The 16,803-nt window shown below is 44.5% G+C and overlaps 2 protein-coding genes across 7 annotated transcripts in view; both read left to right on the forward strand.

Moving 5' to 3' along the window:
- RNF111 (ring finger protein 111) overlaps positions 1-3,399 on the forward strand; it is an 86,621-nt gene extending 83,222 nt beyond the window's left edge. For all 5 annotated transcript variants that reach the window (XM_019504310.1, XM_019504312.1, XM_019504314.1 and 2 more), the window contains one exon: positions 1,109-3,399. In XM_019504310.1, the coding sequence (XP_019359855.1) occupies positions 1,109-1,226 (118 nt within the window). In that variant the 3' untranslated portion in view covers positions 1,227-3,399. The remainder of the gene's footprint in view (positions 1-1,108) is intronic.
- Positions 3,400-6,752: 3,353 nt separating this feature from the next.
- On the forward strand, positions 6,753-14,599 carry CCNB2 (cyclin B2). Of its 2 annotated transcripts, none has more exons than XM_019504316.1 (9): positions 6,753-6,845; positions 7,903-8,028; positions 8,982-9,104; positions 9,590-9,760; positions 9,848-10,006; positions 10,460-10,696; positions 12,665-12,805; positions 13,896-14,006; positions 14,278-14,599. In XM_019504316.1, exons 1-9 carry the CDS (start codon positions 6,816-6,818, stop codon positions 14,380-14,382), a joined length of 1,203 nt encoding a protein of 400 aa, XP_019359861.1. In that variant the 5' UTR covers positions 6,753-6,815; the 3' UTR covers positions 14,383-14,599. The 2 variants fall into 2 exon arrangements, with proteins under 2 accessions (XP_019359861.1, XP_019359862.1); XM_019504317.1 differs by lacking the exon at positions 6,753-6,845 and adding an exon at positions 6,943-7,027.
- The last annotated feature ends 2,204 nt before the right edge of the window (positions 14,600-16,803 follow it).

The following is a 16,803-nucleotide window of genomic DNA, read 5'->3' on the forward strand; positions in this document are numbered from 1 at the left end:
TTTAGCACAACATACCTAGGCTGATCTGTCCTGTGCCCCTTCCCACTTCATGTTGTGGCATTCAGAAACCTAAGAATTTCTTAATTTTGAAGTTTCAGTTTTAATAACTGTCATGTTGAATCCCTACTGATGGACCTAGCCTGCATGAATTTGTCCAATCACTTTTTTGAACTAGGGCTGTAAATATTATTTTTTAAAGTATCCGTTTAACCTCCTCTAATTATATTGATTAAATGGTTAACTGATAACACATACCTAGTCCCAGCTGGGGTATGCGGAGTCCCAGGCTAGGGCCTGCCCTGCTGCAGGGGAGGAGCCACATGCGCCTGCCTGGAGTAGCATAGGCAGCCAGGGGCCATGCACGGACCTGCTTTGACACCACTGCTGCTGGGAGCTCCCTCGGGCCTTTGACGGAGGCAGGGGGGCTGAGGCAGCCGTGACAAGCTCCGCCAGACAACACTGCCCGCAGGAAGCCGCAGGTGACAGCAACAGGCGAGGGGCTTTCCCAACACACTGCAGCACCTGGTGTGGTGGGAGGGAGAGCAGAGGAGTTATAGGTACTAACCTTCCTCCCCACCCCATTCTTCCCTCCCTCCTCCTTGCCTGCTGTGCCACCTTCCTGGTCCTGAGGTACTGTGCTGCTTACCTTCCCCACCAGATTGCACCCTGCACTAAACGTTAACTGCTAATTCATTACTGGTATAAATATAGCTATCATCTAAATGTTTAAACTCTCACATCCCTGTTTGGAACCTGATTAAAAGTAAAAGTGTCCATAATGTTCTACAGTAAGGAGTTTTGTAAGTTTAGTTGCGCATTGTCATTTTTGACACTGTAACAGAAGAATCTGTCCCAGAGAATTAAACATAAAAAGGCCTATTATTTGTGATCCTATTGACATGTAACTTAATTGGTGTATCCTGTGTTCTTTTATTTTGGCTAGTGTCCATTTTATCCATTAGAGTTCAGCAGCTAAGAGAAAACTGACATTAAAAAAAAAACTGTATGAAACGAACAGTCAACTTAGAATGGAAAGTCCATCTTGTTGTTACCCTCAGTTTTCCAAGGGCCTTATTTACATGCAATTTTTTCTCTCTCTCAATAACAGGCGCCTTCCATGTATGCACCTTTTCCACCAAGTGTGTGTAGATCAGTGGTTGATTACTAACAAGAAGTGCCCCATTTGCAGAGTGGACATTGAGGCTCAACTGCCAAGTGAAAGTTGACACCATTTTCCAGAACTTTTGTTCCTCCCTTTCACTCCCTTCCATCCTTCCTGGTACTGCAGTCAACCAAAGATGGCATGACTTACCTGCGCAGATTTGGAAGCATTGAACCTAGAGTGCTGTCTCTGCTACATGGTACAACTAATGCTAGACCTACAGTTCATGTAGACAGTTGAGTTTCAATGTATTTATAAAGCTTTTTTAGGTTTTACATTGTTTTTCTTTTAATTCATTTTACTGTATTTTTGCATGGTTCTTTGTATTGCATTTGTTTGCACATATTATGGGCTTTGTGACCCTAAACTTGCAGGCAAGATTAGCTGCTTTAGTAAGTAGAGTTGTGTGGTCTTTTTTGTTTTTTTTTATTTTATTTTTACATAGCATCAAGCTTTGAGAATATGATTTCATTCATTACTAACCATGGATTCCTTAATTTAATCAATCATGTATTTTAGTTTTAATGTAAAAATATCATCTAGAAAAGGATAATATTGTGTATTAAGACATTCCTTAAGTAGGAAAAAATGGCTGCTGTATATTTACAATATCAGTTCTGAGTCAAATTACCATCCTTAATACGGGGAACAGAATACAAACTATATTCAGTCGGACTGACACAGATGGAATACTCATCACCAGAGTATTGTCTGATCAAATTTGTGTTATGTTTTTGAACTTGCAGCACAATGCAGATATATTTGAATGTCAATATTAAACATTTAGACTGCTGTTCAGATTGTATTTATCATTTTCTTTCACTGTCTAGAAATTTGAATCCCTAACTTAATATTTGCTGCTGTGAAACAGCTCTAATGAACACTAAATATTGATTTCAGTTAGCTGGATTGTAGATACTTGCAGATTGAATGATTTTTTTATGGAAACAGAAGACAGAAATTTGTTCAGTCTTCTACAAAGTACTTTAAAGTATCTGCACACGTTGGTTTTGTAAAACCATTCAATCAGGACTTAGAACTGCAGTTCTTATGGCAGGTATCCATGCGTTCATAGAACTTTTAAAGATCCCAAATCTTTCATGGGATTTTTATTAGTTTTAAAGTTAATAAAGTTAGCTAAACCCACTTGTCTCTTGTTTTATTTCTCACTAGTAACTTGAAAACGTGTAAATCTGTGTAGAAACAGACACAAATTATGTGGTTACCTAGTCTTGCCTTGATCATAGATTCCCTCTTTATAAATTACCAACAGTCCATCACTGATTAAAATATTTTCTATAGATAAGATCTGCTGGATAATATAGTATATAGAATTAAGTTAACATACTAACATTTCGCCTTGGAAGTTTTAATCCACTTCAGGACACAAGTTCCTTATCACAATTCTTATACACATAGCATAGTATAGTTTATTTAAATGTGCTCAACAGATGCTAAAAATTGCAAAAACATTAAGACAGTATTACTGTCACCACCTGGAAAAGATGTTCTTATGGGATCATATATGAACATGTCAATAAGCTTGCATTGAGCCACCTGCTTTGTAAGTGGATTGAATAATAAATACCTTTGGTTTCCCTTGTCTTTGTCCTTCATAATCAGATAAGTGTAAAACAGTTTACAGTATAACATAAAAATCAAAATGTTTTGTTTACATTAAACAATTTGTGATCCATTTATAAATGTGACCTTATCCAATTTGATGCCTGTTTGTCTGCTTAACGCTGCTTCCCCTCTTTTTAAATCAGTTTGTTAGGAGTAGTATTTCCAATGCAGTGTCCATTGCTGGCAATAGACTTAACACCTCTGCAGCTAAGGCGTTAAGCAGGGAGAAGTTTTGTCCCAACATTTGTGATGAGTGGAATTTTCAAGCTTAATTGCTTTGTTAAAGGTAAATTTCATTTGATGGCTTAAACCACTTTTGTGTTTGATTTGGGGAGTATGGTGGGAGAACGGGAACGTGTGATGATTTTTTGGGGGTTGCTCCAAACTGTCAAGGTTTTAAATAAAACCTGCTTGAAGACCATGTACCTGCAGGGAACTGTGGGTGGGTGTGTGACTGAAGCTATAGTGGGGAGAGTTACAATGAGTAAACGTTTACTGGAAAGACCCTAAGGCAAACATCTTCCATTCTTCAATGTATGTGAAGAAAGCAAGGAAAGGTAGATCACCACTGATGCTGCTCACCTGCTAGGTACTTGATGGGCCCTGGGGGGTGGGGGGGAAAGACCTGTGGAAATAAGCCCTGAGGTGCATGTTGAGTCCACTTTGGCATTCCCAAGGGAGAGAGAAGCACAGATATTTTGTGGGATTTTTTTTATGCACCAGATTTGACTGCCTGGTACTAGAGGTATTTAAGTGGCCCACAAGTTGACTTATTTTATAACTGATACTGATGCTGTCTTGCTTTTAAGTGTATACATACCATGTTGTAATGTGATGTTAAACACTTACGTATTTGCCAGGAATCAGAGTTTCCTGATATTATGTGCTAATGCAGGGGCTAATAAAGCTGCAGCCTACTCTTATTTCCAGAAAGTTGTGACCGGACATAATTTAAGGAAAATAAAATAAATGGGCTTTTGAAATGTCTACCACTTACTGTGCTTTACTTGCTTAGATGCATTGCCTTAAGTTTTCTGCAGCATCTTTGACTTTCAAGATAAGATTCTCAACAGTATGCATCAAATTACTTTTCATATAAAATTCCATTGTCAAAACAAATCCTTTTGTATGCAATAAATAAAATGTTAGACTGCTATCATTTGAAGGCTGTATTTTCTTTCATTAAAATAGCATTCATGGTATGTTTTAATCATCTGCTCGTTTATAAAACTTCATCCAAAGAACAGCTCCCTAGCATTGCTGTTTATGCACATACGTACAGTAGATTTATCTGGGGAGGAAAGAAGTCGGACTCTCCAATACAGAAGGATTAATATAGAGTTCTAGCTATATACAACGCTCAATATCTGTCATCTTCATTAACAGAGCAGGTTGTTTTGAAATACTGCACCTATGTGGCCTTGTTAGTTTTTCCACAGTCATTTATATGACTTCCAGAATTCTGTCCACTTCTGTTGTTAACATTTAGTCTTTCAGCTGAGTTTACATGTGTATTTAAGTATGAAAGAAAAACTGCACAGAACTAAAATGTTCTCCTTCAGCGGGTGCTGCTTAAGTACTGACTGAACCAATGTAAAAGATGATACTTGAGTCTAGGAAAGTGACAGGAACTTGGGTAAAAAGGAACAAATCCCCAAAGCTTTCACATGGATTGCTATAAAAGTTTCCACATCCTTGACTGCGTAAGAATGGAAAACTTGGAAGTAAGAGTGCTCATGCTTCCTTCTGAAGAAAACTGACAAAATGATTAAAACAGCTTGAAGTATCCCAAGCCAAAGTCAGTTGTACCATATTTCAGTGCTCTTCTTTGAACTAGTACGGTTTCCCCTGAAGTACCTTGAGTTATTCCAGGTATGATGTCTGGGCAGTACATGTGTTAGGCTCTAAGTAACAAGTAAACTTTTAACATGCGAGAACTCTCCTCATGAGTTTGTTGTGTAAGACAAGCTTAAGGCATCTCACGCAGGTCTTTCGTGTTAAAAAGGAGTCCCTACTTAGAAATACCAGTTTAGACTCTCGAGGCCAATGCAGGCAGCCGAGTAACTACTTAGAAGGCAGCCATCACAAAGAAAAGCTGAAGTGTATTTCTTTACCCAGTATAAACAAGGAAGGCAAGGCCAGGGCTCTGCAACACCAGCAGGATGGCAGTGTTCTGAGGAAGACGGGCTTATTTAAAGCAAACCTATTAAAATGAAGAGACAGGGACAGAACAAACATGCTTAACAAATCATGGACCACACTAGAAAGGTTAGCTATAGAGCTCCATAACAAGGAATTAAAAAAGCCTGCACTTGAAACCTTATTATCAAGGATTCTGTTTTTTCTGTTTAAAAATCAGATTCTCTGATAAAAACCCCAAATCTATGCTTTTCTGCGATCAAAATGAAATGCCACTATATATATATAGAGAGAGAGAGAAAGGTATCAGCTGAACACAATGTTTTATTTAGTTACAATTTTAAAGCAGTTTGGAAGCCTACCAGTGCCTCAATCACTATAATAAAATAAATGCTAAATACCTAGGGGCCAGCTGCAGCTGTTCCACCCCCCCTTGCTTTGTGGCACTGAACAGCCCTGATATGTTGGTGTCGTGCCCATTAGGCCTGTGTGAAGCAGTTAGTATTTGCTTTGGATTCAGCTGATTTGGGGGACAGTGACTTGATTCGGTGTCCTGAATTGGTCTGGCCACTGCCAAATCAAATGGGCCCCATCTCCCCACCTTCTCTCCCAGCACTCAATGGCTGCCCTACCCAGCCCTAGCCACCTGGCTCTTAAAAAAAAAAAAATTATAATAATAATAAAAGCCCTGCACTCACCCACTGGTGCCAGGCAGGGGAGGCGATCCCCACTGCACCTTGCTGCATGTGGGGTCTGCCACGAGCCTCCAGAAGCCCCAAGCCTGCTGTGATGAGTGTGGGGTTTTTTTTAAAGAACCAGGAGCTGGGGTGGGCAGGGCAGCTATCAGCTGGCAGAAGCTAGTGAGTGCAGGGGTTTTTTTAAAAAAAACCAGGAGCAGGCAGGGGATGGGGCCATGTGGGTCCCCCCCAATGGTGCCCTACTTTCCAGCATGGAGTCTGGTCCTGCTCCCTGCAGCAGTGAGTGGGGACTGCCCATATCTCCAAATAGATTCAGACCTTTTTATTGGTCTCCTAATTCAGAGATTTGGCTACTGAATTGGGCCAGATCTCCTCCAAATTGAACTGGCACCCAAAACTTCGCCCAGCCCTACTGCCTATGCTACTGCTCCTCACTCAGGAGCTGCAGCCCCCCCCCTGCAAGCAGCTGGTCTTATGCTGCCTGGCTGCCAAGTGCAGGCCACAGGTCAGGTGTGGGGGGCATCAGCACGGCTGGGGGGACTGCAGCTCCCTGCCCAGAGCCCACGAAGCACCTGGGATGGGCAGCCCCTCACACCCAGCTGCCTCCCTATGGAGGCCTCGATCCCCGCTCCCCCCTTCCACGGGGGAGCTAGGCTCATGCTGCCCCGTGCGCCTCCTGCTCCCTCGGGACTCGCCAGCCTGCAAGGGGAAGCCTACTGTTTCCGATGCTGTTCTCCTTTAAAGGAGCGTTTTTCTCCTTAAAAAGAGAAAATCAGCACTTTCCCACGTTTTCCCGTGGGCAGTGGAGAACCCGGCTTCCTGCTTCTAGCCCCTTCTCTGCCAGGGTGTTTCTGGCTGGAAAACACCAGACCTAGAGGATTTACAGTTTAAAACACGGGGAGCACGCAGGGACAGAGCTCGGCCCTGCCCGCGCACCTTGCAGCCAGAGAGACCCGCAGCGGAAGCACGAGGCAGAAGCGCCGCGGGGCCCCCCGGGGGCTGCAGGGCTCCGCGCGCACGCTCAGCGCGGGAGTCCTGCTCCGCGCCTGGGGGAGGGGGTGGGTCGCCGTAGCTCCCAACAGCCCCTGCGCGGCCGCCTTGACCCCGTGGGGCCTCTTTTAAAGAGCCAAGCGCGGCCCCGCGGAAGCCTCCGGCTCCTTCCGGCCCGAGGGTCATCGCCATAGCAACGCATGGGGCAGGCCCGGCGGGCAGCCAATCAGGTGCAGGCATTGTACGAAGCTGTCCAATGGCGGGCGGGCGGGGCTGCATTTGAACCCGCGGGCGGTGCCAGGAGTAGTCCTGTTGCTGACAAGCGCCTAAGCGGCTGCAGCTCTGAGCACCCCGGCCCGCTCCTGTCCCTACTCCTCCGCCCGGCCCTATGGCGCTCACCCGGCGCGCCGCGGTGAGTGCTGCCCTGGGGGGTGCCCGGCCGGTGGGGCTGAGGCGTGGCCGGGCTGGTCCTACCCTGCGCTGCCCCGAGGGACGGTGGTGGTGCTTCCCCCACTCCGGGCCTCTCCGCTGCTTCTTCCCGCGAGCGCGGGGCTGCAGCTCCGGGCATTAAGCTCGGCCTCCCCCACCTCCCATCCGCGCACACACCCGCCCCGCATCCCCCTCCGGGCGCGGGGTCGCTTCTGGCTGCTGCGAAGCCGCGGTGCAGCTCGGGGGTTGACCCTGCTGCAGCGCCTGGCGGGGCCCCGGGCTCTGGCGGGAAGCTGGAAAACCTGCGAGACTCGAAATAAATCCGAGTCTGTGGGGGGAGTGCGGCGTCCCAGGGTGGCCGCCCGGAGCCGAGGGAGGAAACCCGTGGACGGCCCTGAGGCATTTGCCTTTTGCCAGGAGTAGCATTCAAACTGAATGGTGACTTCAGGGTGCAAAGCAAGTGGCTTGCTTTATCCTTAAGGCAGTAAGTCCCTCCCTAGGCCGCGTGGCCAGGTTCTTTCTTCATGTCACTGAGCCACCTTCAAGGAAATAACCACCCCACAGTAACTCAAGTTGTAAGTCACAGAAAAGTGCTGTCTGACTGCTTCCTTGGGGGGGAAGTGGGGTTCAGCTCTAACCTCCTGCAGTTCAACCAAGCTCCCCGTAATTACATGATCTCAGCCTTCAGGGTTTTGTTTTTGCTCCAAGCACGAGATGTGCTGGAAAAAGGACATGGTGCAGCAGCGCGTACTGCTAGTGAAAGGACTCTAATGTGTGGGCATGGGTGACTGCTATGGAAGAGATGATGACTGCAGATCTTCTGGGATTTGCCTATTGTGAATTCGTGCTCTCTTCTAGGTTACAAGGGGGGTGGAGAATGCTATGATAGGAATCAACAAAGATAAAAGCCAAATGCCTGGCAAAAGAACTGCTTTAGAAGAGATTGGAAACAAAGTTACAACCAGAGGAGCACATGTAGTTAAGGTAAAGCACTTTAAACTTCTACATCTGGAAAAGCATTGGCTTAATAGTTAACAAACCGGTAGAGATTTTTTTTTGGCTGATACTAGCAGCAGATTTTTAAGGAGCCATATTGGCTGATACCAGTCTGATTTCAATACATAGCTGAGAAGCTTGGAGACCAGTGTCAGGCTGGTAAGTCTGTTGTGGTGGAAGGGGGTCCAGAGCAAGGCCCCCACGGTGAGGGAGGGAGCACAGGAGGGAGCTGCAGCTTGTCCAGGAGGCATGGGGGGAGGGGCAGCTCCTGCCCTACATGCACCCCTGGAGGGCTGGAGGGGAGGGGAATCTGCATGGGAGTTATGTTGGGCGCTTCCAGGGTGGGGGCTGTGCCAAGCTGTGCTTGGGGAGGTTGGCAGCACTGGGAGGGGACTACAGGGGGTGAGGGGGCTGCAACCACCCCAATAACTGGCATAACCCTCTCCTAGCCCTGTCACTGGGAAGATCCCAGTGCAGCCCCCAGCTCTGGCAGCCTGTCCTGCTCTGTATGCTGATCTGAGTGCACACTCCCCCTGTGCCCTCCCAAAGTTAGTGGGAGCAACCCCCTGCATCCTCCAGACAAGCCGCTCATGGTTCCATCCCACACCTCAGCCTGGCTGAGCAGTGCCTGCCCCACTCTCTCCCTCACCATGGGGGGGGTCCCTATTTGTCCCCCCCTCCCCACACACCCCTTTCTTCCCCCCCCACACCAGACTTAACAGCCTGACATTGCTTTCCAGGCTGCTAGGCCGTGCTCCTGGCCGCGTGTATGCTGCAGGCTTTGCGCATACATGGGGCATTTATCAGCCACATCGCACAAAAAGGCTGATTTCTGATGCTGTCAATTTCTCCTATATTGGTGCAAATCTGATATGGGACTGATGTATCAATGCACCTCTATTAATGGGGTTTGATTTGTGTGGCTTTTTTCTGTTTAATAGAAAACAGAAAGCTTAAAAGCATCCGTAAAGGCCTCCAAAGGAGGTAGCAAGTCAACAAATGTAACAGCACAACCAAAACCTGTAGCTGCGGTGAAACCACTGAAGGAAGCCAGTGTTCCAAAGGTAGGAGGAAACTGTTTTTTATTGTTGTTCTCTGGCTTTAGGCTTGGAGCCTGCCTCTTCCTAGGTTGGAAGTGTACCATTTGCCCCTTTCAGAGAAATCAATGTCCCTATGGATCTCTGGGCTTGCAATATGTTGGCTCATTACTCCTAGTAAGGGGAGGAAGAGGATACAGGAGAGAAAAGTTATATTTTGTTAATGGATTAATTTTTTTATTATTAACACAAGCAAACGAACAAAGACAACCTGCAAATCAAATGTAAAGATCATTAAATGACTCCTATACATAGGCAAAGTTCTTATGGTTCAAGATGATGTCTATGTACCACAGTGGCAGAAGTTGTGGGCTAATACTACAAGCTTACTTTTTATATTTAAAAAAAAAACAAAAACTAAAGGCTTAAAAAACCTGTCCAGTTACTGAAGCAGTGTGGACTTTACATCTGTTGCACAATGTGTGGGTCTTAATGACTGACGTATCAAATAGATTATGTCTCCAACCCCTATGGACATATCCATGAAAGAAGAGGATCTGTGCCAGGCTTTTTCTGATGTACTGCTCAGCAATGTTGAAGACATTGATGCTGATGACTGGGAAAACCCTCAGCTTTGTAGTGACTACGTAAAGGATATCTATCTATATCTAAGGCAACTTGAGGTATGGATGCTTACATTTTTTTTTTACAACTGCAAATGCATTTAAACTTACCCATGTGTTAGACCGAATGCTTATTTCTCCCAACAGTTGCAGCAGCCAGTACGTTCACGCTATCTTGACGGGAAGGAGATCAATGGGCGCATGCGTGCAATCTTAGTTGACTGGCTTATTCAAGTCCACTCAAGATTCCAGCTTTTGCAGGAAACTCTGTATATGTGTGTTGGCATTATGGACCGTTTCTTACAAGTAAGTGTCTGGAACATGATGCTTTATAACATAAATGTGGATCTGGAGAATCCATTTAATGACTCTACTTAAACACTGAACAAGACCAAACTCTTCAAATGGGTTCTGGGTTTCAGTTGCCTGCATATTTATTCAGTGTATAAATTACTGAAATGAATGCTATCTCTTATCTCCACTATCCATTTAGTTACTTAACTGAACTCCATTCCACTGTGCAAAAAAACAGTGAAGGGGAGACAGCTGTCAAAGGACTGCTCTTCCCCTTCAATGCAAGGGGACCTAGCTAGTTCCAGGACACAGTACTGTGTGCTTAAGGAGCACTTTTGACAATAAGTTCCAATAAGTGCACATTGCAAGAAAGAACATAGCCTTGCTTAGTCTTGAGACTATATATTTATGCAAAATATGCTCTATCATAATGAAAAACTGAAGTTTGTCTTTTATTGTGCCCAGAGTCGCCTAGTTTCCCGAAACAGACTTCAGTTGGCTGGTGTGACAGCACTGTTTCTAGCTTCAAAATATGAAGAGATATTCTGTCCTGACATCGCAGACTTTGTTTATATCACTGATAATGCCTACACTACTGCTCAGATCAGAGAAATGGAGGTGACAATTCTTAGAGAACTGAACTTTGACCTAGGGCGTCCCCTTCCACTCCATTTCTTACGGAGAGCATCAAAAGCTGGTGAGGTATGTGCTTGGCCCAATTTTAACTTGAAGTATTCATGCTGGATTTCAAGGTAGCTATTTTGGTTGGACAGTGTCTTTTCAAGCCCTCTTCTGGACTTGAGAGATGTCAGAGTAAAATGGCTTTAAAGAAAGGATTTAAAGAGGGTGGATTAGAGAGCATGTATAGCAGAATGTTGCTTGGTATGTGGCAGCGGTTAATTATTTTTATGAAAGAAATAGTGGCTCAAACACTGAATTGCAGAATAGTTTTAGATAATAGATTGCACATTGCCTCATTTATGATAAACATGCTGGGAGCTAGTTCTGGTGGTAACAAGATAAGGAACTGATGCAGCTAACTGAAGAAAACAATATAACTGAAGCTTTACTAGGTAAAGTACCTTAGTAATACCTCAGTGTATTCTGGGCATTTCAGGCCAGATTAGAACAGGCCTCTGACTTTTTCTTAAATGCTTAGGGACTTCCATGTAATGGTAGATAGTTCCCTGCTGAATCTAGATGCAATCTGTATTGGCAGGGTGTCCCTTTTATAGTGCATGGGGGAGCCTAGAGAGCTCTAGTGTTGCATTAGAGGGTGCCAGATCTTGAACTCACTCCCTGACTTCTGGCTGTGTACTAAATGCAAGTAATGTGCTGCAGCACTGGCTCCTAAGCCCTCTTTTTTTTTTAATCCAGCCCTCCATTCTTTGCCCAAGATGAACAGAACAGAACAAAACAAAAAAAACAGTAGACTTGGACAGTGAAACTCCCACACCAGATGTGATTTATTTTTTTGTTTTTGTTTTAAACCTAGCCATATGGTATTTACTGCAGTACAGTAAAGTAACCCTTCTGATGCTTTCTAACATTAAAATGTGAATTGGGTTCAGCATCTCTTCTAGGTTACAAACTAAAACCCAAGTCTCCCTTCTCATGGAATCCAGGGTAGGGTGCACTTTGAGTGGGGCAGATGCAGTTCACCATATTCAAAAGGCAGTGTCTACACTATCTCCATCCAGGCCACTACGAAGAAGCATATCTTTCTCATTGCTGTTTGGTTGGCTAACCTTTTATTTCCAGGGTCCAACAATCTGACTTGGAGTGGCTGAAGCATGTCCCCAAGAATAGTCCTGAGATGTGTACTCAAGGTCATGCCAAGCTGGCTGCACAGTCTCATTTTCTTGCTGTTAGGTACTGAGCAAGAGCATGGTTTCTCTCCTCCATGAGGAAGTGGCATAAACCAGTATGGGTGTGCAAAGTAGGCCATATTAGATTTGGATTCGGCGGTGAGTTGATTCGGATCACTGTCCCCGATTTATTATTCGGCCAAATCCAAATCTGAAAATTCGATACTGAATTGGAGAATCGGTGATTTGGACATAGACACAGCTTTTAAATGTTATTTTCTACATACCTCAAGGTACCAGGTGGCTCATCAATGCTGTGATGCTGGGGTGGATGAAGCGTCCCACAGGCACTGGGGAACCCCCCTCACTCGCTGGGCAGCAGACCCGGAAGTGGACCAGACGCGCTCCCAGGTGTACTGGGGGGCGCCAATGAAGTGCTTCTGGTCAACTTCTGAGTCTGCTGCCAAGCACGCTAGGGAGCTCCCCACACTCCTGTGGAACGTTCCATCCACCCTAGCATCACAGCATTAACAAACCGCCTGGTATCTTGAGGCATCTAGAAAAACCACTTAAAGCTATGTCTGTCCGAATTTTTCCAAATTGATTCGGCAAGATTAAAGGGTCTCCTGACTTCTATTTTGATTCAAAGATTTGGCTGCCAAATTGAATTAGGGACCAAAGCTTCGTACAGCCCTATAAACTAGCTCTTCATAGTCCTCTAAGCCATAGGAACTTGAATTAATGAAGCACTTGGTGCTTAACTTTAATCCTTTTTCAAACGCTACCCCACACATTTTAAAGCCTGCATCATTCTGCAGCTAAAGAAGTGACGCTTCACACACTAACAACTACTATCTGGCAGGCTGATGCTGAGCAGCATACACTAGCAAAATACCTAATGGAGCTAACGCTCGTGGACTACGATATGGTGCACCATCATCCTTCAGAGATAGCAGCTGCTGCTTTGTGCTTGTCTCAACAGGTTCTGGGCCAAGCCAAATGGGTAAGTTTGTTAATATTCCACTTTGATCAAGGTCTGTGGAAGAACCATTCTTAATACAGACTGAGTTCCAGTATTACAGGCCTTGACCAGCATTACAAATGGCTGAAGGACTAATATAAATGCAGTGGTACCTATAGGGTGCTACTGGATCTCACTACAGCTTTGTTTGTTTTTAAGCACCCAAAATGTTCAGGCCTCTCAGTAATTGCAGGTCCATTACATAAGTAGTTCTGCTACTTTGCATAAAGGCTATGCCAGGCAGGTAACTACCACCACTTTTTTCCATTTTGCCTGCCCTGCAGTTAACTCAAGTACAAGATCATATGTCTGGAGTATTTGCCTTGTATTAAAGGTTGTCCAGGTGAATCGGGAGACAACTTGATAGCAAGACCTAACAGCCAGTGAGCTATTTAATTGTCTTGAGTCCCACTTCTGAAATTGCTGACTTTGGCTTTCTTAAATATTACACTGGTGACTTGGCAGTTGCCCCTTAATCAAATGTTCAGGTTCTTGGGGATTGGAAAGATTTACTTTCATCACTGACTACCCTGTACCTTGATACCACAGATGGTCTAGTACAGTGGTCACCAACATTTGTGGGAAACTTTTGGCACTTCCCAAAACCTAAACTTGCGAGAAGTTGGCATGCCAGTGGCAGATGGTGGGGGAGCTGCTAGGGGGCTAATCTTTGTTGCAGCAACACAGCTCCAGCCCCTTCCCCACTATCTGTCCTGAGGCATTTGCGCCAAGCAAAATGCCTTTGCATGCCATGCTCTGGCACCTGTGCCGGTGTTGCCTACCCCTAGTCTAGTACATAAAGACTTTACCCTGTTTCAGTAAAAGTTCTGTAGTGACTTTCAAAGCTGCTTTAAAGGAGAATAGTTTTGCACCTGGACTGGGAGCTGAGAACAGGTTCTTGAGCTCTGGTCTGCAGTTCTCGGACTAAGGTATCTGACATGCCCCTTGCTATGGTGGGGATAGTCTCTCCAGCTTCTTTGTAGTTGTGGGTTTGGAATTGTACTGAATAACTGCCCTGCCTCTCCTCCATGGATGATTGGGCTGTCAGCACTCTGGCCATCTTGTATTGCAGGGAATAAAACAGCAGTACTACACTGGGTATGCAGAAGAGAGTCTACTCCTAATCATGCAGCATATGGCCAAGAATGTAGTCAAACTAAATGGGAATCTAACAAAATACGTTGTAAGTATTGGTCACTTTTAACTCCTCCTGTTCCTATACTGTTGGAAGTACCTACTTTCATTTCCTGATAACCAAAGAGCATGCATTTCGAAGAATAATATCCTGTAACAGATTTATGGTATAGAGTTGCTTCCGTTTGGCTAAGACTTGCTTTTTATTGTGGCTTCCCTGTACACCTTGCAGTCTCCATCTTGAAGCTCTGTTGCATTAGCATGGCACAAAATATTGCAGTCCATTTATCTAGACAGTGTTGTTCCTCTCATTCTTGCAGGCTGTAAAGAACAAGTATGCAAGCAGCAAACTCATGAAGATCAGTACACTCCCCCAACTGAACAGCAAAATAATCAAGGACCTAGCTGCATCTGTAGTGGGATAACCTTAGGTAGCAAATTCTTGTTCCATGCACTTTGTCAACTTGCCTACTGAGGCAGAACTGCTGCTTTTGTACATATCTCTTCTGTTTTGATAGAGATGCTTCAGATTCACTCTGAAAGCAGACTTTTTAAACTTTGCCCTGTGATACATGTGTATATCTAAAAATAAAGCTCCTTTATTAAAAATATTGCTCCTCTTTGTGCTGTTTACAAAAAAGAGCCCCCAAACTAGCAAGTCGACAATTTTAAAGTGCAGGGATTTTCATTAGGCAGTTGTACCAAGGTTCAACTTCTTGCTGTAGCTCTAAGCAACCTTACTTGTGACTTGCACAATAGTGTAGCAAGCAGTCACATAGAGTACCTTTTCTCCTGCTAGCCAGTAACTTTGATGAGCAGGGACAGTGGCTCCTTAAAATACGGCTGAGGTCAGAAATCATACCTGCTGCTTACCTTTTTTTTTACTCACATAGCTGTTTGACTCATTCATTTGAGTACTGCAGGCAGTTTACCTCTGACTGTTCTACTCTCTCAACTATATAGCTCATGCAGGGATTTCTGCAGTAAAGTCAGACATGCAGAAGTTGTACTGGTAGATCACACTCTTCACATCATTGGGCTTGATGCACTGAATAGCACTGTATTGGAGGCAAACAGATCAACTGTCGCTTGTGATTAGGTTCCTGCCCTGACAAGACATCAAAATATCTAAGTTAACTATAAGTCACTTCTGGAGAGTAGTGAGAATGGGGCCCCAGGTTCTTCATATGTTTAAAAAAAAAATCTGTTCTCTCTCTTTCATGAGGTGCATTAACATAATTCATTCTTCAATCTACTTCAGACTACTTTGTCTACACTATTTGGGAGGGAAGGTGTGTGGACAGTGAAAGTGAACTGAAAGCTGAAAGGGAAGCTACTGGCTCTGCTGAGAATCTCTTGTACCACTAATTACTTCCGCCTCTCTTCTAGCTGACGAACTTCCAGATTTTATCTTCTCTCTGAAGGTTTAGGAATTTTTTTTTTTACAGTAGAAGTTACCCCAAAGAAACTACTGGTTAGAAAGTGGATGCTAATAACTGTCCTGAAGTCACAAGTTCTCTTCTGATGTGTGCTAGTAAAAAGGGCCTAGCAATGCTGCAGACATTTAATACTTCACAAGTTGGCTGGATGGAAACATGAATTTGGATGCTGGCGCTTTTCATCTCAATCAGTAAAACTGTGGATAAAATGCTTGAACTGGTCTTGGAGTAAGAATTGGAACCCATGTAGTTTCCTTCTCTAAAATAAAGAATAAGGTTGTCTTGCCTTCCAAAACAACTAGTTTAACTTATCTTTTCTCCAGTACAAGGTAGAAAATAGATGACTGTGTGTGTGTTCAGGCGCAGTGCGCTGAAAACTGCAGGGGTGGTGGCCTCTGCTGAGGCCACGATGCCTGCCATCTGTGGAGGAGATCAGTGCAGGGGGGTTCTGGGGCCTTGCACCTCTAGCTGCTGACAGACGGACAAAACTCGTGCCATGGTTGCTTGTGCAACTGTCTCTGTCTTGGGGCAGTTGATTGTCTGTATTATTTCCTGTCCTTAGTCTGTCTGGTTTTGTAGGTGTTGATACATGCTTGTGAAGTTATGTAGTAGCTAGGTACTGTGTATTAAGCTGGTTCCTGAGTGAATCATGATTAACTGGTAACAGTAGCTTAGCAGCCAGGCCTGCAATAGCCGCCCCCAAGTGCCCCAAGATGGACACGGTTTCACAGCACCCATGTCATGAGTTTTGCTTGTCCATAGCTTGAAGTGCAGTTTTTCCCAAACATCTGCAGAGCCACATACTACATGGCTGCACTCATCTGGACATGGCCTGACTGGGCTTACTTAAGTTCATGAGAAGTTGGAGAGTAAATATGTAGGACCTCTTCATGTTTTAAAACCATGGGTACCTCAAGAACTTACAGCAAGCTGCCATCTACCTCTTGAAGTGTAGGTTGGTACTTAAGAATTTTTGTGCCAAGCATCTGTTTGTTTTAGCTGCTCCATGCTGTAGATGATGCTCATATGATTTATGCATTATACTTGCCTCTTCCCAGATAAGTCTATATATTTTCAGACTGGGGTGTGGATGAGTGGATTTGCCCTTTCTCTGCTCCCCCTTCTCTGAACATGGGTATGCTAGGAGCCTTTATCACTCTGGAATGGAATGAGATTTACTTGTGCAAATGCCCAAAAAACAACAAACTGCAACACAAGCCAACCAACTCCAGGCCACTGGTTCCTGTGTCTCTTTATTTATGGCATTTCAGAAGAAAAAGTACAGATACTGATTAACCTGCATGATAAGCAACAGCTATTTTTAAATGGTGGGGGAGGTAACTGGGCTTAAAAGCTTTAACACTGACTTTTTTTTTTTTTTTTTTTTTTTTTTTTTTTTTTTTTTTT

Source organism: Gavialis gangeticus, unplaced genomic scaffold, assembly GCF_001723915.1.
Source record: "Gavialis gangeticus isolate Ggan-Ray unplaced genomic scaffold, GavGan_comp1, whole genome shotgun sequence".
In the NCBI taxonomy this organism is placed as follows: Eukaryota; Metazoa; Chordata; order Crocodylia; family Gavialidae; genus Gavialis; species Gavialis gangeticus.

Bases quoted from the DNA above. Each gene is read 5' to 3' on its own strand.
- CCNB2 (XM_019504316.1), top strand. From the start codon at position 6,816: ATGGGGCAGGCCCGGCGGGCAGCCAATCAG. The intron at 9,105-9,589 runs GTAGGAGGAAAC...CGTATCAAATAG, and splicing joins AGGAAGCCAGTGTTCCAAAG to ATTATGTCTCCAACCCCTAT. The intron at 14,007-14,277 runs GTAAGTATTGGT...TCATTCTTGCAG, and splicing joins GGAATCTAACAAAATACGTT to GCTGTAAAGAACAAGTATGC.